Genomic DNA, 22,500 nt, shown 5'->3' with positions numbered 1-22,500 from the left:
GCGGACTAATGAGATTAAAGCTGCTTCTGTTTAGCCCTTTCAATACAGCGCTGGTGTGTTTTAAACTCACATGGCTCTTGTTACGACGATGCTGATAACAGAATGGCAATGAACAAGTTGTAGTACATTACTGAAGATATTTCTAGTGTGATACTGTATACAGTAGATATGTACCTGTGCTCCAGTTGTAACCACATCCCTGATCTGTCGGTCTCTCTGCTCTCCTCTGATCTGTCTGTCTCTCTGCTCTCCTCTGATCTGCCTGTCTGTGTGTCTGTCTGTCTGTCTGCCTGCTCTCCTCTGCTCTGCTCTCCTCTGATCTGTCTGTGTAAGGGGCAGCCTAGTGGTTAGAGTGTTGGTCTTTCAATCTAGGGGTTGCAGGTTCAAATCCCCCCTGACCTCTCCTATATATCTCCATCCTTGGCTGAAGTGTCCTTGAGCAAGGCACCTAACCCCACATTGCTCCAGGGACTGTAACCAATACCCTGAGAAATAATAACTGTAAGTCGCTTTGAATAAATGAAAGCGTCAGCTAAGTGCAGTGCAATGTAATGTAATATCTCTGTGTCTCTGTCTCCCACAGCTGATTATGACCTGCTCCCCAGTCGTAACTACATTGCTGATCTGTCTGTCTCTCTGCTCTCCTCTGCTCTGTCTGTCTCTCTGCTCTGATTGACTCTCTGCTGTCTGCCACTCTGCTCTCCTCTGATCTGTCTGTGTGTGTGTTTGTCTGTCTGCTCTCCTCTGCTCTGACTGACTCTCTGCTGTCTGCCACTCTGCTCTGCTCTGATCTGATCTGTATGTGTCTCTGCTCTGTGTGTCTCTGTCTCCTACAGCTGATTAAGACCCATGACCTGCTGCCGAGCCGTAACTACATCTTCGGCTACCACCCCCACGGGATCCTGTGCTTCGGGGCCTTCTGCAACTTCGGCACGGAGGCCACGGGGTTCTCCTCCAAGTTCCCGGGAATCAGGCCCTCCCTGGCCACCCTGGCGGGCAACTTCAGGATGCCGGTGCTTCGGGACTACCTCATGTCTGGAGGTGAAGTGCTCATTCCTTTTTTCTTGGGGGGGTGGGGGCAGAGCCGTATATAGAGATATATTTCTTTCTTTCAAAAGTAATTGTTAACAAAATTCGAAGGGGGAAAATACGTTTACCTCACACAACACGGAGAAATCAGTGGTGTAGTCTATGTAGAACGCGGGTATACGGAGTATACCCACTTCTAAATTTCAGGGATTTCAGTATACCCACTTAAAATTGATTGATCCATTGTTTTGAATAGCACAAATATAAACAGTACACCCACTTCATAAAGTGTTCAAATATACAGTATAACCACCATAAAAAAGTAGACGACACCAATGGGGGGGTGTGTGCTTTATTTTGAGACAGGGTAGTGACAGGGGGACAGGAAATGAGTGTGGAGAGTGGAGAGAGACACAGGGAAGGATTGGCAAATGCTCAAGGCCGGAATTGAACCCAGGTCACCGGCGTAGGAAATGAATCGGGGGAGAGAGAGACGGGGAATAATAATAATAATAATAATAATACATTTATTTTATATAGCGCTTTTCAAGGCACCCAAAGACGCTTTACAGATAGGCCGAGGCCATAAACAAATAACATACAAACACTCAAAGACATACAGAGACTCAATAAGTACAAAACAGGGACACAACAAAAATAGACGGCAGTGGAAAGTTTAGGTCCATGATGAAATGGAACAGTCACGTTTGGTGGAGATGATAAGCAAACCCAAGGACTGGCAAATGACCCGGGTCAGAATCGACCGTCGTAGTACGCTGGTGCCCTGCCGTTAGTCCACGGTAGGGCCGAATCTCCCATTCTGCTTTCTTACTATATGTTATTTGCGGGTTTTTAATTTCATTTTTTTTGTATTTGTGCCAAGAGGCAGTGCATAAACAGGACAGAGGTGAATTTACAGCTGTCATGCATTCCTCATATCAGATCTTTTGTTATTTTCACTGTACACGTAAAATGTAAAACACACAACCAATGTAACCTACTGTATACACAGGCACTGGCAATGGATTGAAACATATATTTTGATCAATAATAATCAATCAATAATAATCATTTCGGGGATCAAACAATGTCGGCTGGATAGACAGCTTTTATTGTGTGGGGCAAAAAAAACAAACCCTCATTCAGACTCGACTGTAAATGATACACCATCAAGGGGTTATCGGTCTAGATAGAGACGCCGGTGATTTCGTTTGCCGGACAAACACAAGCACCTGTGCTCTCCTGTACCCAGGGCCGAATTAAGATGGCCTGGGGCCCCTTGGCTACCGGTTGCCGTTGGGCCCCCTCGGAAAGCCAGTTTTGTGGGAAATGTAGGCTACATAGACAGTGTCATAATTATGAGCTAGAAATTAAGGATAACATGTCTACCAACCTTACTTAACATAACAGATGAATTTTTCAATATGACATCCTATCAAAATTCAGCAATTTTTCACTTTTGAGCGATCAGTGGACCCCCTGGCAGGCTGGGACTCCTAGGCTGCAGCCATATCTAACCTGGGGGGCCCTAGGCTGCAGCCATATCTAGTGGGGGCCCTAGGCTGCAGCCATATCTAACCTGTGGGGGCCCTTGGCTGCAGCCATATCTAGCCTGTGGTGGGGGCCCCTAGGCTGCAGCCATATCTAGCCTGGGGGGGTCCCTAGGACTGCAGCCATATCTAGCCTGTTGGGGCCCCTAGGCTGCAGCCATATCTAGCCTGGGGGGAGGGCCCCTATGCTGCAGCCATATCTAGCCTGTGGGGCCCCCTGGCAGGTTGGGCCCTAGGGCTGCAGCCATATCTAGCCTGTGGGGCCCCCTAGTCTGCAGCCATATAGCATGTGGGGCCCTCCTGGCAGGTTGGGCCCTAGGGCTGCAGCCATATCCAGCCTGTGTGGGGCACAGGTTGGGGCCCCTAGGGTGCAGCCTCCACTGCTAATAAAGATGTTTGTATCGAGCGGCAAGCAAAGCGATCTCCATAAAGGACCTCTGAGCTTTGGTCCCAGGTCCAGATGGGGCCGGATAGATATAGAAGGCTGCGTGCCGTGCCGTGCCGTGCAGATAGCCAAACTGATGTCAGTAAACTGGAATGACGGATGTCGAAACCTTGTCTGGGCTGTTTACACAATTGATGGAAGGGGGGTGTGTCTCTCTCTTTTTTCATTATTTGTCTTGTGTGTTTTTCTTTTGGCCTCTGTTCTTAATTTGAGTTGGCAAGGACTTTTTTTATTTAAATCCTGGCAATATTTAGAGTAGCCTGTTTTTTTTTTTTTTGTACAGTTGCATAGCCTTTTGAATGTTTTCTTTTCCTCTAATGACATTCTTGTGTGCATTCTTTGCTTCTCTGCGATCAATGTTTTATTTTATTTCCTTGCAATGAAACTTTGCAAAACACAACTATGGTGGTATATGTTGCATACATTCAATACAATATTGACACAAAAGAGAAATGACAACAACAAAACAACCTTGCATTATTTAGTTCTCAAAATTGATAACCTCCTTCATCTGTTCCTATGCTCTGCTGTGTTTCTCCAATTAGGTATCTGTCCAGTGAACCGTAACTCCATCGAGCACTTGCTGTCTCGCAACGGCAGCGGTAACGCGGTGGTCATTGTGGTCGGCGGGGCGGCAGAATCCCTGGAGTGCGCACCAGGAGTCAACTCTGTCACCCTCAAAAACCGCAAAGGCTTCGTCAAACTGGCACTTCAGCAAGGGTAAGTAAGACAGACCACTATCAGGAGTAGATGTAGTTGTACTCTAAAGTGTGTGCTTTGGTGTTTTTATACCACAAGCTGTGGTAACATGAATCACTTCTATTGCTTTTGTTGTAGGCCTAGGAACTAGAAAAAGCATCAGAACACCGTAGGCAGCAGGGTTTGACACTGGCACCTGCCAACTGGCCAAATGCTGGTAGAACTGGGCTGTGGCTGGTAACAAATTCAGTGTCACAAGCCAATTTGGCAGGTTGCTTATTATGGTATGATTGATCAGAATAGCATATATTCGGCACTTTGCCCCTTGTGTATCAAATGTAGCCTATGTATTTAAGTTCAAGCTCAGTTTCTCAGTTTCTATTATTTATTTCTATGTAGAAAGCTATGCACATCTTATTGCTGTAGCACCTCATCTTCTGAAGTTAGAAGTACAGCTTCATGAAAAAGAAAAAAAAAGATTTCAAATTTGTGGCTAGTAGAATAGCTGGATTGCTAGTGACTCGTTAAAGGTAGGCAGGCGATAACCACAGCAGAAAGGTGCTGGTGTGTCTGCCAGCCAATCAAATCTGATTTAAAGCTTCAAAACTACAAAACGACTTGTGCCAACCCAACAATCATGTGACACTCCGAATGGTCTTCATTAAACCTCCTTGATCTTGTGACAAAGCCTTATGGTCCAGATGTCCCATATTGGAGATATATTGCCATATTTAGAGATATATTGCTACAATTTTGCTGTAACTACAATATCCATCCTAATACCAAGGCTTTGAAGGCATTTTTCTCAGTTTCAATGTTGGCGTATTTACTGCACTTATTCTTTGCGGGGCAGCACTGTAAGTTTCTTTGGATAAAACCGCCTGCCAAGTGTAATGTATTGTAATGTAGGGCAGGTCAGGTCATGTCATATCACCTGGTCAGCTTTGCTTCCTGGCCTGTGTGCCCTTTCCTATGGTGTGAGTAGCGGTTTAAAGGGGTTATCAGACTGCCCTGTATTCTCTCTCCTATGGTGTGAGTAGGCTACTGTAGCGGTTTAAAGGGGATATCAGACTGCCCTGTATTCTCTCTCCTATGGTGTGAGTACTGTAGAGGTTTAAAGGGGATATCAGACTGCCCTGTATTCTCTCTCCTATGGTGTGTGTAGAGGTTTAAAGGGGATATGGGACTTATGCTACCTAAGCCCTAATATGCGGCACGTGCACCCTGCAGGAACAACAATCAATGAGCACACCGCACTGTACTGAGACTCTGCTTAGGGCCAGTGGAGTTTAACCTTCTTCCTGATTCACAACAACAGCAGCCATGATTGTTTGAAGTCCAAGAACACTGCTTGCATTTAGACTGAATTGGACTTCAAACACTTACATATGTTGTCAAAATTGAGTCAACTCGTACACTTAACATGTGAATATAGCATACATAGAGCCAAGCCACATCACACAATCAACTGTACAGCATAGGTGAAATAGTCCCCTAACATGACAAGTTGTGCACATGCAATCAATGAATAATAGCCATAGGCATACAGCATATTTTTATACTGTATTTGACAAGGTTACGGTTTAACAATTATAGAATGTTTACACAATTGTTTCCTTATACGTAGAGTGGTAAAATACTAGCCTGGCGATGCCATCCTATGTAGGCTACTCCACCCAAAGAGTTAGATGTTTATTATATGATGATTATGATGTTCATGTGTCTTGTTTCTCCTCTCCTCTCCTCTCCTCTCCTCTCCTCTCCTCTCCTCTCCTCTCCTCTCCTCTCCTCTCCTCTGCAGGGCTGACCTGGTGCCCGTGTACTCGTTCGGGGAGAATGAGGTTTACCAGCAGCTGCTGTTCGAGGAGGGCTCGTGGTGGAGGTTCGCCCAGCGCAAGATGCAGAAGCTGATCGGCTTCGCCCCCTGCGTCTTCCACGGCTGCGGCCTCTTCTCCTCCGAGTCCTGGGGACTCATGCCCTTCTGCAAGCCCATCACCACCGTGGGTGAGTACAGTGCAGTGCAGTACACTTACCAGATGCATTACACCCTTTCACCACCGTGGGTCAGTACAGTACACTGCATTACATTACAATTATACACTGCATTACACTGCAGTATACTGCATTACAACCATCACCACCGTGGGTGAGTAGTACACTGCAGTACACTTACCAGATGCATTACACCCTTTCACCACCGTGGGTCAGTACAGTACCCTGCATTACATTACAGTTATACACTGCATTACACTGCAGTATACTGCATTACACCCTTTCACCACCGTGGGTCAGTACAGTACACTGCATTACATTACAATTATACACTGCATTACACTGCAGTATACTGCATTACAACCATCACCACCGTGGGTGAGTACAGTACAGTGCAATGCATTACACTTACTGCATTACAATAGGGTTTATTTTCAAAACGGTGTATCTCCATTTTTTGAGTACATACTTTTTAAACCTATACACAATGCATTTTGCGTTATGCCCAATACAAAAATGTCAATTTCCCAACATTATACAAAATGGAGATACACCGTTTTGCAAATAAACCCTTCATTATTACACACTACTGCATTACACTTACTGCATTACACCCTGTAGTACACTGTATTACACCCATCACCACCGTCGGTGAGTTGCCTACACTGCATTACAACCACGGCACTAAATTAACACCAGCCAAACTGGCCAAATGCTGGTAAAATTTCAATTTGGCTGGTAGAAAATACCAACTTACTAGCCACTTTGACCCATCAGTGAGTGTGTTTGGCTAGTAAGATTAACATCTACTAGCCATTTTGGGCTGGTGATGTAAAAAGTTAATTTAGAGCCCTGATTACAACCATCACCATCAAGTTCGGTCTCCGAAGTGGGAGTTGTCCCTTTCTTCTTCTTCGTCTTCTTCTTCTTCTTCTTCTTCTTCTTCTTCTTCTTCTTCTTCTTCTTCTTCTTCTTCGTCTTCTCTTTCCGTGGCACTTGGTGGCGGCTTGCATAAGATGTGTGCTATCGCCATCTACAGGGCCAAGGGAACTCCACTTAGTCTCAACCTAAAGTCTCCAAAGGTCTCCTATAACCAAAGGGGTGTTCACCTGACATCACATGGATCCAGAAAATGCACAGGCTTGATAATAATAATAATAATAATAATAATAATAATAATAATAATAATAATAATAATAATAATAATAATAATAATAATAACTTAGATTCATAGAGCACCTTTCAAGTAATTCAAGGTCACTTTACAAAAGGGGGATAGAGGGGAGAAGTGAGGAAGGGGTAGAGGTAGAGTTGGGGTGCAGGGTGGTTAAGGACCATAGGCCTCAGTGACTACATGTGATTTGAGGTGCTTTTTGAACGTTGCCAGTGTGGGGGCTTGGCGGATATAGAGAGGTAGACTGTTCCAAAGGGTGGGGGCAGCAACAGTAAGATGTATCTTAGACAATTCTTAGCACAGTGTAGAATAGAACCCATGGCGTCCCTTCTAGTCAGTGTCAACGATGAGTACACACTTGTGACCTCATGACGTTTGGGATAGCATGGAATAATTGGCTGGCGAACAGCAAAATACTGGAAACAGCAAGTAATCTGGATACAAACAAACAAAGCATACAGTACAAACCGCTAATCTGACGGCCAGCGAGTGGCTAGAGGTTAAAGGTCATGGCAGACCGTGCAAAGTTATGCCAGAACCTGATTGGCTCCCAGCACCACCAGGGGCGGATCTAGTCTTTTTGAGGCCCCAGGCGAAATATCAACATGGGGCCCTAAAATGTCATTATATACAGGGCTCGAGTTGTGGGGAGATGAGGGGGGATGCCATCCCCACTACAGTGAAAATGGTCATAAGTCATCACCCCTCAATGGAAATGGTCAAAAATCATCCCCCTCTAAAACCATTGCTCTATATTCATTTATAGGCTATACATTCACATATTGCATTAAAATTGTACGTTTAACAACTGTATTTTCACATTTTCCTCGGGGGTGAAACCCCCGAACCGCTAATAATCACAATCCATCTGTGGCCATCCCTCCTGGTTTGATTTTACAACTCGACCACTGGTTATACAGGAGCCTAGACATAAAATTCAGTTTTTGGTGCTATTTAAGTGTTTTGAGTCATATACCGTATATAGTATCTTCGATTACTTTGCATACGTGACATAGCCTACTTTCTTCTGTGTTTACTGCAACTTGTGACAGTTAGGGCCCCTCTCGAGGATAGATATTTGGTTGGGGCCCTAGGGCAATTGCCTAGGTTTGCCTGATGGAAAGTCCACCTCTGGCCAGCAGCACATTGGCAACACATGTTGCAACAGAGGGGTGGATGTGGGTTTCAAGCAAGTCTGTCTGTGAGAAAAAAATATCAAAGAAATCTGTTGAAATATTAATCTGTCAACTCAGCTGTTAGGCCACTGCTGTGGCATCATGGTTAGGGAGGTGGACTTAAAGTGACACTGTCCCATTTTTGGAAATGAGCTTATTTTACACCTCCCCTGGAGTTAAATATTTGGGCTTTACCATTCTCCTGTACTTTCAACCATTCTATGGGTATAGCAGTGCAAATTTTATCTCCATGCTATCAGTTAACATTGAGTCCTATGAGACCAGCTGGGTTGCTAGGTTGGAGACAAAATTTGCACTGCCATACTCAACTCGGGTGAAAGTATAGGAGAACGGTAAAACCCTATTATTTAACTTAAGGGGATGTGTAATATGACCTTAATTCCAAAAATGGGACAGTATCACTTTAACATCAGAGTGAAAGTGAAGTGAAAGCCCAACTGGGCAACTCGAACTCCCATTGTCATTGTGACACAGCACTCCACAGCACACACCTAGTGAAGGTGGGGCCTAGTGAAGATGGGGTCAGTTGTGAAGGTGGTTACCTTTATATATAGGCCTAAAATGTACAAAAAATGTAAGCGGCCCTCGAATGAAAACGGTTCCCCACTCCTGCCTTATACGATCTGTTACACACAGCACATATGAAATGTGATGCATACTGTGTGTCCATGGCTTGATCAGAAGTTAGACCATTGTTGTTGAATTAACTTTAGAATAATTGCCATCCTATTGTTTGCATTGCCACACTGTTAATGCTTTTGTGAATTCTGCATGTGTCTTTCCTCAGTGGGGGAGCCGATCTCCAGTTAGATCATTGTTGCTGTTGGCCACAATCTTTAGAATAATTGCCATCTTATTCTTTACCTTGCCATACTGTTGGCAGCAAACTAGATTATCATCTATTAATCCCGAGGGAGATGAATGATAATGCTAACGCTAACGCTAATGTGAATTCTGCATGTGTGTTCTTCTTCCTCAGTGGGGGAGCCAATCACCGTGCCAAAGACGGAGAACCCAAGCCCTGAGGTAGTGGACATGTACCACGCCATGTACATCAGGTCTCTCGTCACGCTCTTCGACAAGCACAAGATCCGCCACGGCCTGAAGGAGTGTGACACTCTCCTCGTCCAGTGACCTCTGAACTTTGAACTATGAACTTTGACCTGCCATCTACTGACCTGCTGAACTTTGTCTCATCTGCCATCAAGCCTTCCTTCCGTTCCCTCCCTTCGCACCGCTTCACGAGTTGTGCCTTGTCACCCAAGTGTCCTAATGTCAAGAGCCAAAGTCAGATCGTGTCTGAATGCCAAAGTGGGAAGTGTTGTCAGATCGTGTCTGATTGCCAAAGTGTGACGTGTTGTCAGATCGTGTCTAAGTGCCAGAGTGGGAAGTGTTGTGCTAAGAAATCAGACTCGGTCAAGGAGGAAATGCCAGGAGAAGCATGTATCCAGGGGACATGTCCCAAGTGCAGTGCGGTGTTTGATGATCAGCTTGTTAAACACTGAACTGGAAAGTGCTGTTAAATATGTCCTTCAGCCTGAAATTCAGATAATTAAATATCAGCGGTGATGGGCCTAATTTCCCACCACTTTACCTAATGGTGCAAAAACAACACTCTGCAGGTGCAAATGAGTTTGATACCCAAGTGCCATTTCAACCCCTTGCCACTAGGTGGCAATAGTGTCTAATTGGAAAAAAGAACATGTAGCGATGCTTTTCAAGCAAAAAAAAGGACATTTCTTGAGAAGTCCTCTGTTTTTCATTTGTTAATGTACATCAAGTAGCTTATGTTTTTTTTAATTGCACAAGCAATGCAGCGCGTTGCCTTACAGCCACTTGAGCGTTATTTTGTTGCCAAAGAGTTATTATTTTAAATGTCATTTGACATTAATATATGAAATTAATATATTTTATATTGTTGAATGCAATTGTTAATAATTATAAATACAATGAGAAGATACAATCTGTCTAAGCCAGAAAGTATTATTTGAACAATGAATGTGTAGTGCCTTTTTTTCTACCTTTTGATGAAGCATGCAGTAGCCCTTCCTATAACACTGATGTGATTCACAATTAATCACATACATCTAGGGTTGCCAACCGTCCCTTGACATACAGAGTCCATGTTGAGCTGAAACGGGACACAATTTGGTTAAAAGGCAGGAAATTGCATCTAAGAAATACATTTTTTTATGGGGGAGGAGGACACCCAGACCCCTGCAACAATGAAGTGTTCCGTATTTTGTTCACAGACAGTTGGCAACCCTACATCCATCCAGTGTTTTTTTATACCCCATTTTACCTTTATTTTAACAAGACCTGAAGGTTTGGAGAGTGTCTAAAGACTGGCAGAGGTTTCGAGGAGCAGTGCATGGTGTTGTTGCCTCTTTAGGGGGAAACTCATGTGGTCTCTTTCACAGTAAAAAGTTATTTGGTCTTCTGGTCGCAATGCTGTCAGCGGATAAAATCTCTTGTCTGAGTGTTTTCATGTCAGAAGAGTGTGGAAGTGTTTTAATTGTTTGAACATTAAAAATTCCACATCATTAAAGCGTGCTATGGGCCTAAGTCCAAATGACAGCTGCAATACATGGTGAATGTGCGTGGAGATGAATGTACTGTATGTGGAATTGATTGTGTGTGGATGTGAATGCATGTGGAGAGGAATGAATGAATGTGGATTTGATTGTTGATTGTCTGAATTGTTTTTTTTCTTCTTCTGCTGAAGTACTACCTGCTAAGACGAATGACAATGGCATACATATCTGCAGAATATGTAGGCCTAATGTGCAATAAAAAAAAACAACAATAATCAAGTAATGTGCCAAATGCCACACATATACTGTATGATGTGTCAATTAAACCTTTTTGTAAATACGTAATTTTCCATAGTAGCATTTTCCATTATTTCCGTCCTGTCTATTCAGCAAAACTGGGTAAATAAAGCAACCTGTTGAAGTCTTCCAATGGAGCTGCAATGCAAAAGTAAAAGTGAGGACTTGACATATCATTAGTTTGAAGCCATGCAGCTCAGGTGTCGATGTGTCATGGTGTTGAATGTTGAGTGTGTTAGTGAGCTAACGCTTTAAAGGTGCACTGTAATATTTATGAATTTATTTCCAGAATGCATGCTGCCCATTCAGAAATGTTACCTTTTCCACAAAAACTTACTACTACCATCAAATTCTATTCATTATGACAGAAAAATAGCATTTTGCAAAATGCATGCAAAATGTGCCATACTTTGGTCATGTTCATGAATATTAGTTTATTACTAATAGGCCTATATTACAATTTACATTTACATATTACAAATATTCATGGAAAGATAACATTTCGCAATAGGCAGCACAGGTTCAATGAGCAGCATAGTAGCATAGCAATACCTACTCTGACCACCATCCTACACAGTGCAAGGAGACTTCTGGCCAATTTTAACTTTCAGTTGTATTGCTCACGCTACCCATGACTTGTTGGTACCTGATGGAGTGCCACTGGTTTTGTTCAGCCCTCACTGAGATCCTACCCATTCTCATGGGCACATGGGTTTGTTTACATTTTTAAATGAAAAGCATCTTGACCTACTAGGGCATTTGTGGGTAAGCAGTTAGGGCATCAGACTTGTAGCCCAAAGGTTGCTGGTTCGACTCCCAAGACTGGAGCAAGGTCAAAAGGGCCCAGAATTGGGCTCTACACCCGTACATGATAATACATAGTTGTTACAGGGGTGATAGTGAAAAAAAAATCCTGAGCCTGAACTTTTTTCCCTGCTCTAGCGACGACGACAAGATAGTGCATAGTGACTTAACGTATGCCTATTTTGACACATTATTCAAACATTTAATAGCCTGTGTATGACCATTATTCAAGCCTGATAGTAGAAGAAAACCCTGAACCCGTAACACTTTCTGAGATAAGATTAACCTAATGGCTAATTATTATCAATGTTTTTATTTTTGCAAACTCTGTCAAGCCTGAAATCAGGCATGGAGCCTGAATACTATCAGCCCTGGTTACACCAGTTATCCAATGAGGTATAGGTCTACATCAGAGGTGGGCAAACTCAGGCCATTTTATCTGGAGAGCCATTTCATCTGGCCCGCAGAGCCTTCCCAAGACCACTCAAAAAACAAAAGTAATACTGTCACCTAACATTCTTCAAACTTCTAGGGGTCTTTCAGGTGTGAGATTAATCAAGGTCACTCACATCTAAATATTAGGCCTACAATATCAAAGATTGAAATAGCCAATGTTAAGTAATGCTAGTGTACATGACAGTACACTGAACTACATTTCTTTCTTTTTTAAAATTTAAAAAAATATATATTTTTATGGGCTTTTTGGGCCTTTATTTCGGATAGGACAGGAAGTGAATGTGGAGAGAGATGGGGTAGGGTAGGGAAATGACCCCGCCCGGACTCGAACCGGGGTCCCCGTGGGCATGCAAGCCCAAGTGTGGGGGGCTTAGCGCGCTGTGCCACAGTGCCCCCTAGAACTACATTTCTTACTATAGTAATAAACGATCAATATTCTAAGTCCAATGTGGCCCTCGGTCCAAAATAATTGCCCACCCCTGGCCTACACTATAACAGGGACCCCTTAAAATATAGTGTTACCAAAAATCAAACTCAGAAACTCAGCAAAATCAGTTGACTCGTAGGAGAGGTACACATAGGTATACTTGTCCAGACCTATGGTAACTGGTCTAACTATTGGGAGTTTGTTCTGAATGTCACTCCAACAAGCCTGTGTAACAGAGGCATGCAGCTAGCAGTGTGTGGTGTGGAGCGTTAGTAAACCTCCCTCCTAGCATTGGGCTATCGGACTATAGGGTTGCTATAGCTCAGCCATCTTGTAGGCCTACTGTGCCTGCCATTCCCGAACCGATGTAGTTGACCAGGTGGCAGGTTTGCGGCCCCGAGGGAGACGAACTGTGCGGGACCACCTCTGTCACACCTGGCTCTTCGGTGAGCCCCCGTTACGGTATAAGCCTACCCCGGAGCAGAAGCTTACATATCGCCATTCAGACATATCGCCATTCTGGCATTGACGTTCAATTGTCTGAATGGCAATATGTTTTTTTCCATCTCTGTGCGTCACTTGGAGCAAACGCAGATTTCAGCACCATGCACATGGACAGCTTCGGACACACCGTTGAAGGTGTAAGCTTGTGTCACTCGGAGCAACTGCATATTTCAGCACCACGCACATGGACAGCTCACCGTTTAGGTGTGGGCTTGCGCGTGGACAGCTCCCCACAAGAGTAAAGTGGTGTCGGAATGGTGGTATGATTAAGTGTGGAGGTGTGTCGGTCGGAATGGCAGTACGTCGGAATGGCGGTGGTTGCCTCCCAGAGCAGAAGGGGTTGATTCCTGATGGGGCATCTTCACTCATTCACTTCCCTTTGCAACAGGTTTTTACAGACAGACAGACAGACAGACAGACACACACACACCACACACGATGCATGTATGCCATTATAACACTTTATCCAGATGCAGGGATAATGATGAGGGTCATCAGCAGGGGTGTAGCAGCGAATTTTGGGCCCTATGCACAATCAGTGCCAATGGACCCCCCCGGCCATATATTTTCATTAATTGGACTGTGTAGGTGTGACGGAGGTCATCTTGCACCTGTTCACCCCCCTCGGGCATCGAAGGTGCAATCTCGTCAACTACAACGGTCCGGCAATGGGAGACACAGTACGATACCGCTGGGCCAAGAGACTAGTCTCTCGGCCCAACGGCACGAGACTGTATGAAGCTATCGGAGGGAGGTTTTACCAACGTTCCACGCCAACTCTGTGTTAGTTAGCCTCAGTTACATAGGCCCCCTATACCCTATAGGCCAGGGGTGGGGAACCTATGTCTCGAGGGCCGTTTGCAGCCCTTGAGGCCGTTTTATCCGGCCCCCGATATTATTTTAATGTTATTCACATGAAATATAATTTTGTAAAGGATTCTTAGTAGTTCAGATACACTGCGCTCTTCCGTGTGATGCGTCTCCAGTTGAATAACTTGGAAGGTGAAAAAGTGGATCGCACTCGGGTTCTTCTTTTCTTGACGAAGGCAACAGCCGAAACGTTTGTCTACACTTCTGCTGCTATGTAGATAAGAAAAAAGAAAAAAGAAGAAAAGAACCCGAGTGCGATCCACTTTTCGCCTTCCAAGTAAAGGATTCTTAGAAAATGCATTTGCAATACAATTAAGTTATATTCAGGGAACCTAGAGAAGGTGGTGTTTGTTTGAAAGGTGGCTGCCTTCAATATAGGCATAAAGTAAAGGGGAAAATCTGGTTTGTGTTCATAGTACGGCCCTCGGAGGACTTTTACGGCCCTCGGATGAATTTGAAGTGGCCCTTCGAATGAAAAAGGTTCCCCACCCCTTGGAGCCCCTAGGCTAAATGTTGCTATGGGTCCCCCGGAAGGCAAATTTTGTGACAGACTTACATAGACAGTCTCAGGATTTAGGAATTAAGGATATTTCGTCTACTAACTGTACTCCATACGACACGTGAATTTTTCAATATTGCATCCATACACGACTGGAATTTTTCACTTTTGGCCAATTGGGGGCCCCCTGACAGTCGTGGGCCCCTAGGCTGCAGCCCTATCTAGCCTGTGGGGGCCCCTGGCAAGTGGGGGCCCCTAGGCTGCAGCCCTATCTAGCCTGTGCATTAACACGGCCCTGACCCCTGCTATAGACCTACAGGGCGCCCTGGTGACAGTCACACTTTACCCCCCCTGACGACACCCCTGGTCATCATCAGGCTCTAAATTAACTTTTTGCACAAAGCACATGCACCTATGACGAACACTTCTTGACGCGCAATAGCTGTATCCTAATCACCCATTTGGTAGACTACTAAAAAGTCATAGCCTAGCTCTAATGACACAGCCTAATACATGGGTCCTATCTTGAAGTGCCCATATGCAAGAGATTAAACCATAATGTCGTCTCCCAGGGAACAGAGTTTGCCTTGTCCGCAGCTCCGTCACTGTTTCCATCATCTGGTAGGAAGACCACTTGTGCAAGGCCTACATGCAGAAAGTCAAGAAGTTATCTTCAATAGACTACAAAAGAGATAACGCATTACAAGAGCCACAACCTTTACGCAAAAATAAATGGCAGATCCAATCAGAGTTTTGGATCACGCGGTCCATGGTCACGTTACCATTACATTGAACTGCTGACTTCCTCATTCTTCAAGGAACACATACAGGAGTTCCTGTTGTGGGCGGGGCTCTGTCCAAGTGACAAGTGGACATTTCACCAATGGCGTTGCACAAAGAAACTGGTTCGAACGCCTATTCGTCTATTGATGTGTCTATGAGCCAATGAGTGTTGCGAATGGGCGTGCGCAAATGAAACGGATAATGGCCTCCTAAGCAAGTATCATTTTGTTTATGATGTCCTACAAACCGCTGCGATTAAGTCATTGTTTTGACCACAGATACATTTTTCATCACTTATTACAGTTCATGTTCTGAGGCGCCGTCTTGGCTGTTAATCACAACGGGCGTTTTGGTGGCGGGCATGAGGAATTTTATTGAATGAAGCAAGCAGTCCCACTACGAATAGGAGGATGAGCTCCATCGCCGGTGGTCGGGATCTTGGTGTCTCGTCCGCTTCTGTCAGTAACCCTGGAGGCACATCTTCTCGCGGTTTGCACGTAGAGCTTACATCTCAACAGGTAAGGGGAAGGCTGTGCTGAAGCGCTGTTCACAAAAATGTACCCAGTAGATGGGAACGATGAACCGTTCATTTGTCCCGTGGTGTCACATGTCAAAACAGCTAGTGCGCTCAAATAGGCCTGCAAAGCAAAGCTGGGTTAGCAAGCTAACAATGCTAACAAGCTAATTTGCTAAAGCGCATCTCTGAACCCACTGCGAGGCCACCGTTGTGTTGTGTGAACATGTCCCATCACTGTTGTTATTGTTTCCAGTGTCAGTGACAGTTGCAATCCGTGCCCGATGTGTCAGACACCAAAACGGGAACGGAATAGTGGAACTTGTTACCATAACCAGGTCATAGGCGCGAAATGCTACTTGAATGATACACACTCAATCAATCACTTCCAAACTGCTAGCCTATTTTGACAGCTTCTGTTTTGACAGCTGAGTTGCAACACAGAGGTTGGTGCCACACAGTGGTGTAGTCTACGTAGAACGCGGGTATACGGAGTATACCCACTTCTAAATTTCAGGGATTTCAGTATACCCACTTAAAATTGATTGATCCATTATTTTGAATGGCACAAATATATACAGTATACCCACTTCAAAAAATGCTCCAATATACAGTATACTCACCATAAAAAAGTAGACTACACCACTGGTGCCACATTTGCAAGACGCAAAGTAGTGGCAGAATATAAACACACTTGGAAAAAACATATACTTTATTGCTGTCATTCAACCTTTAGCATTGATATAGAAGCACTCAATTACATTGTTTACTGTATGTCGCCCTGTCCAGTCAGTGTGTTTTTTTTGTTTAGCTCTTGTTGCTGGTCAAATAGTCCTGTCTGTCTGCCTGCCTTGCTCTGGCCTGTGCAGTGCACGTTGGCTCTTTTTGTCCCATCCTGTTTTTTCACCTCGATTGCTGTTGTCAGCAGACAGAGCTGACAGTTGGTTTTAATAGCTGTGTGTCTCCTTAGAACAATGCTCAGCCATGGCTGGCTATATGACTGTCTGAATGTCCAACAGTGAGCCGTCTGTACCCCCTGTATAAAAGCCTTATAGTAGACTATACATTAGAACTGTGCTGCCTGGCGCGCAGTGGCTCTTATACAGTAAGTATGCATACTTCAGCTTGTGCTGTATTAACATAATGCGCTTGGCAGGGCATTGGGTTGGCTGTTTTACCTCAGCCAAGGAGGATATGTTTTTTGGTGACATGTTTTACTTTTACACTGAACTTAGACGCTTACTTGGCCCCTTTAGACAGGTTGTGCTTTACGTAACTCAGTGTTTGCCGATCTTTTTTTTGTCTTAAGTACCCCAGAAGCCTCTTCGTCATGCCCATACATTTCTCCAACTCCTATTGTCATTGTGACACAGCACTCCACAGCACACAAGTGAACACTGCACACAACAAAATTGCATTTATGCCTCACCCGTGCAAGTGGGCTGCACCCAATGGTGCCCGAAAGGGAGCAGTGTGCCGGGGTAGTACCGTGCCCAGGGTACCTCAGTCAAGGAGGAGAGCACTGGTTATTTACTACCCCCACCAACCTGGCGGGTCGGGAGTCGAACCATTAACCTTGGGGCTACAGGTCTGATGCCCTTAACGCTTACCCATGACTACCCAGACATGAGTACAACCTCACTACTCACTGCACAACCTCATACTCCCTCTCTCTTCCTCTATCCCAGTGTCACTATGCTCTGATGCATTTGTTATTACCTTTTCCCACATACTCCCTGCAGTGTGCTCATGTATGTAACTGAGGTGTTCCCACGCAGTCCGCCACCCCCTTGTCAACGCACTGGTTCGGGTATATGGGAGGCAGGGCTCGACACTTGCACCAGCCAACCGGCCAAATGCTGGTGAAACTTGGCTTTGGCTAGTAATACTTTCAGTGTCACTAGCCAATTTGGCTGGCAGTTTATTCCTTGGTTTGACATACGCATCATAGTAGCCACCATAGTAGCCATAGTATTTTGTTGTTTGCCCCTTGTATATCAATTGTTTGTATTTAAGTTCAAGACAAAACTCAGTAACTCAGTTTCTATTTGCTTGACATACTTCCATGTAGAAAGCTATACACTCATTTTGCTTTAGAATCTCATCTTCTTAGGTTAGATGTACGCCATCATAATGAAGGAAAAAACGATGTAAAATCTGTGGCTAGTGCAATACCTGAATGGCTAGTGACTCGAGAAAACCACTAGCCACAGTGGCCGGTGGGTGAAAAAGTTAATGTCAAGCCCTGATGGGAGGCACAGCGGACCAGTCCAATAGCCTAGCGCTACCGATGCATGAGGCTTCAGGAGGGAGGTTTACTAACGTTTCACGCCACACTCAGTTACTTGGCCTCTGTTCCACATACATACCCCTTGTGGTGCAGGTGCACATCCCTGTTTGGGAATCGCTGTGTAAAGTCCAGGCAGGAGCAATGCAGTCCGTATGACCTCTGACCCCTACTACCCCTGAAGGAACAATTCCTGAAATACCACCCCTGAAATACCACCGTTTCCTAGCTTCAGTATTGCATGATTCAAGTGGACCTGTGCCCGGCATTTTGTTTACTCGGAATGTACTTATAGTAAAACTAGGATTAGCAGAGAGGGCAAGGGGCTGGCTTTGAGAAGTAGCCTACTGTAGGTTCTGATATGGGTGAAATGAAAGAGAGATGCCGGGAATGATTGTGTGTAACCTCAAGGCAATAAGCTTGAGTCTGTCTCACATTGCTGATGTTTATCCTTATTCATGTTTCCTTTTTCATCAGAAACATGTCTGCAGGAGTCACATACTTGCAGACCTCCATATCAACTCCCTCTGTCTGAACTAGGGCCCGACCGATATGTTTTTTTCAGGGCCGATACCGATATTTATGGAAATGGGAGGCCAATAACCGATATGTGCAACCGATATATAGAAGTATTGTTCATAATAAAATGTAATGAAATATAAATTATTATTATTATATATACACATATATTTAGTTATAATAATGAACTCTCATAGACTCAAAGTGGGGAGAGCAGAATAGAAGATGCTTTCAGAACGAAACGGCTGCAAAATTGGTTGTGAAAGTTATACAAACTTATCGGTGGAAATTTATTGAAAGTATGGCCGATACCGATATCCTAAAAATGCTAAATTTCGGCCCAATATATCGGTGGGGCCGATATATCGGTCGGGCCCTAGTCTGAACCACTTCACCTTTCAGTTCAAAGTAGACCAGGGATTCCCAAACATTACCATGACACGGCCTAGGGCTGCACGATAAAGGAAAAAATAATAATCACGATTATTTGGGTCAAAATCCTAATCACGATTATTAATCATGATTATTATTTTTTTGTAGAATTTTCTTTTAAATTATAACAAAATGACGTATAATCAAGAATGAGTTCTATACGGGACGAGCAACATGAAACTGAATTGTAATAACTATGTAAGGGGCAATAGCATGAAACTTAGGTGGACAGATCTCTGGCCAGAGACACCAGCCTGTCGTATGTTCTGAACTCAGGGACGCTCAAAAGCAGATCACTATTGCCAAGATTAAATCACGATTGAAATCATGATTTCGATATCACGATTAAATCACGATTCTTGATTATTTTCGATTTATTGTGCAGCCCTAAGTACACGGCCCCCCATATAGCGGTAGATTCTGGCCAAGACCCCCACTTACATAACCTGGTTCTCACGATGGTTGTTACCTCGAAGTTTAACGAAGATGCACGAAGCCCGAAAGGTCTGCGTGAGAGCCAGGCTACCCCATACATGGGTCGTGCCATGCCCTTTCGGAACTGTAGTATGTCTGCAAGTCAGTTCCTCATTGTATATATGAAGTAATGATAATGGTAATGTTCAGTAGATTATGATAATGCAGCTCTAGTCTTAACTGAAGGTAATGTAGTTTTTTTTTTGGGTTATTTTCAATTTATCCAATTATTTATTTATCCCCGGCCCCCACTTTGAAAATCACTGAAGTAGCCTACTGTAGGTTCTGAATGATATGGGTGAAATGAGACAGAGATGCCGGGAATGATTGTGTGTAGCCTCAAGGCAATAAGATTGAGTCTGTCTGTCTCCTGGAAATCACAAGACCTGCCCTTCGGAAGACATTGCTGACTGACTTTTATCCTCCTTATTCATGTTTCCTTTTTGATCACAAACATGTCTGCAGGCGTCACAGACTTGCAGACCTCGATATCAACTCCCTCCGTCAGAACCACTTGACCTTTCAGTCCAGTTTTGTCGGTACTATGCACTGATGAAGGCTTGATAGCCGAAACGCGTTTGCTTGTGGACATGGTGGTAATCTATAAATGAATAATGAGACGTAGTTTGTGAGTGCGGATTTTTCTTCTTTAAAAGTTGATACCTTTTTATCACGCACCCAAAGACATTCATTTTTTTCCAAGAAGGTGAGCGCGTCCTCTGACAAAACAGTTTTGTCCAACCCCTGCAAACACTTTTACTTTGTGCAGGACCGCTGACAACTTTGACCGGGCCTGGGACAGAGGCATCTAAATGGTCTCTCTGCCTGAGGAGGACCCAGTTCTGGGCCCCCTCTATCCTTTGCCTCTGCTTTGTGTCTTTCTGGACTTGCCAAGAAGTCAATTTAGGAAGAGAGGAACTCCACAACACATTATGTGCGCTGCATTTCCCCTGCTTGTTTGGTTTTTGTCAATCATAACTGAGCAACACAAGATGTGTTAAGAGTAAACGCAGCCGAAACACCCTCTCTATGGCTTTCTGTGCGTCTTGGTTCGTATGACATACGGCCCTCAATCTGTGCTTGTGGCCTAGTCACGTTTCGCTGTCACCCTGCCTCCGTGGACAAAACGATAAACTTTCCCCGCTGTCAGCCTAGCCACAACAACTTTTGGGGGACTATTCTTCATCATCATATGATGGCAAATGAGAAAATGACATTAGAATTGCGCTTTTGCGAGATATTGAAATACACTTCTGTCGTCAGTGATGTCATCACGAGGCCAAAAGTATGCATGTCAGCAAGAGAGGACGGGAGTTCGCATATTAGAATGCACCCCCTATGTGCATCTTAATATGGGACCTTGCCTCCTCCACTTGCCTCCTCCACTCGCTTCTCGTCATGATGACATCACTGACAGCAGCATTATATTTCAATATCTTGCAAAAGCTCAATTGTAGAGTCTTTTTCTCGTTTGCAATTGGGATGGTGAATGAAAAACAGTCCCTCAAAAGTTGTTGTGGCTAGGCTGACAGCTGGGAAACTTTATCGTTTTCTCCACGGAGGAGGGGCCAGGAGGCGGGGCGAGGAGACAAGCACAAGTGGAGGAGGCAAGGTCACATATTAGAATGCACCCCCTGTCTGCTTGGGCCCTCACAGAAGGAAGACAGCTGTTGTTAAGATCAGCTGCTGAAACATTCTGCTTGTCCCATTGTGTGTCATCAGCATTGTCTGCATCCCATCAGCATACAATAGACATGCATCATCTCCGTCTCTCCAGCATGGATAGAGCTTGACAGTGATGTCACTTCCCCCGATTTCATGGGACCTCAACAAAATCATAGCTTGTAATCCAATGGCGGTATTAAAATGATATTTCGATCCCCTTCGAGTTGTGCCACGAGCTCCATATATGTTGTTTCTGATATTTTTGCTTAATTTTTCGTATGAACCCCCAAACTTTTTAGAAAGCTGTGTTTCTTCACATTTTTCATGCCGACGGCCTCGGAACAAAACAATGATACTTCTGCATGAATAATCTTTATCTAGCCTCTTAAACAGCATATTTGTAGCCCAGCGCATATCATGACTGAGATCAGAAGATATTTACTCTCTACCATGTTGTTAGATGGTCAGCTTAGGTCCCGTGAAATGCGGAACTAAGGGGCGGGACTTTCGAGCTCTATTGTGGAGCATCCTGGATGGGAGAAGTATGGTGGGAACTGAAGTATGTGAGAGACTCTAATAGGACTTTCAGGCCGACCAGAACGGAGCTGGTGTGCCCGCACCTAATACGTTCAGCACTAAAGTGCTTACCTGCGAACCTCCCGTGTTCACACCGGGCTCTGAACTTTTTCTGCACGTGACTGTGTTACCCGGATGAACCTGCTGACGGCCACGTTGTCGTCAAGGTTTGCGGAGAAAAAAAACAAGTATTTTAACCAACTTTCCAGTTCGCGAACGCTAATATCTGTGGCGTGAACACGACGGCCGGTTCAAGATTAGGTGCGGGAACGGGCTCCAGCACGGTTCTCAGTCGGCCTGAACGCGCTATAAGACTGTGTGAGGCGCATGGGTCCCTTCCTCGAAAGGGATGGCAGCGTGATGCATTGTTCTTAGTTCTCTAACTTCTACATCAATACTACATCTATCGTGTACACATGCCCCTGGCTACCACTCTCCTCTGTTCTCTATTGCTCTCCCCTGCCAGCTTGTTACTCATGCCCCTGGCCTCTGTTCTCTATTGCTCTCCCCTGCCAGCTTGTTACTCATGCCCCTGGCCTCTGCTGTCCATTGCTCTCCCCTGCCAGCTTGTTGCACATGCCCCTGGCCTCTGTTTTTATTCTGCCCACCCGACCTCCCTGCTACTTGGTTGGAGTGGAGTGGGGCTGTCTTTTGCTTGAGCCTGCCTCCAGCCTCCAGCCTCCATTCTCCACTTCTCTCCTCCCTTCTCCTCTCGCTCCGCTCCTCTCCGTTCTCCCCTCCCCTCCCCTCCCCTCCATGCTCAGCTCCTCTCTT

General features: G+C 44.7%; 2 protein-coding genes across 2 annotated transcripts in view; both read left to right on the top strand.

Moving 5' to 3' along the window:
- dgat2 (diacylglycerol O-acyltransferase 2) overlaps positions 1-10,964 on the top strand; it is a 24,132-nt gene extending 13,168 nt beyond the window's left edge. Inside the window, exons 5-8 of the mRNA XM_063202751.1 lie at positions 837-1,041; positions 3,570-3,744; positions 5,525-5,727; positions 9,065-10,964. Coding sequence (XP_063058821.1) covers positions 837-1,041; positions 3,570-3,744; positions 5,525-5,727; positions 9,065-9,219 — 738 coding nt within the window. The 3' untranslated portion in view covers positions 9,220-10,964. The remainder of the gene's footprint in view (positions 1-836; positions 1,042-3,569; positions 3,745-5,524; positions 5,728-9,064) is intronic.
- Positions 10,965-15,461: 4,497 nt separating this feature from the next.
- uvrag (UV radiation resistance associated gene) overlaps positions 15,462-22,500 on the top strand; it is a 289,705-nt gene continuing 282,666 nt past the window's right edge. The window contains exon 1 of the mRNA XM_063202750.1: positions 15,462-15,777. Within this exon, the coding sequence (XP_063058820.1) occupies positions 15,670-15,777 (108 nt within the window). The 5' untranslated portion in view covers positions 15,462-15,669. The remainder of the gene's footprint in view (positions 15,778-22,500) is intronic.

Source organism: Engraulis encrasicolus, chromosome 7 (assembly GCF_034702125.1).
Source record: "Engraulis encrasicolus isolate BLACKSEA-1 chromosome 7, IST_EnEncr_1.0, whole genome shotgun sequence".
Taxonomy (NCBI): domain Eukaryota; kingdom Metazoa; phylum Chordata; class Actinopteri; order Clupeiformes; family Engraulidae; genus Engraulis; species Engraulis encrasicolus.
Note: the sequence above shows the minus strand (reverse complement) of the source record. Positions and strands in the feature narration are given on the sequence as shown.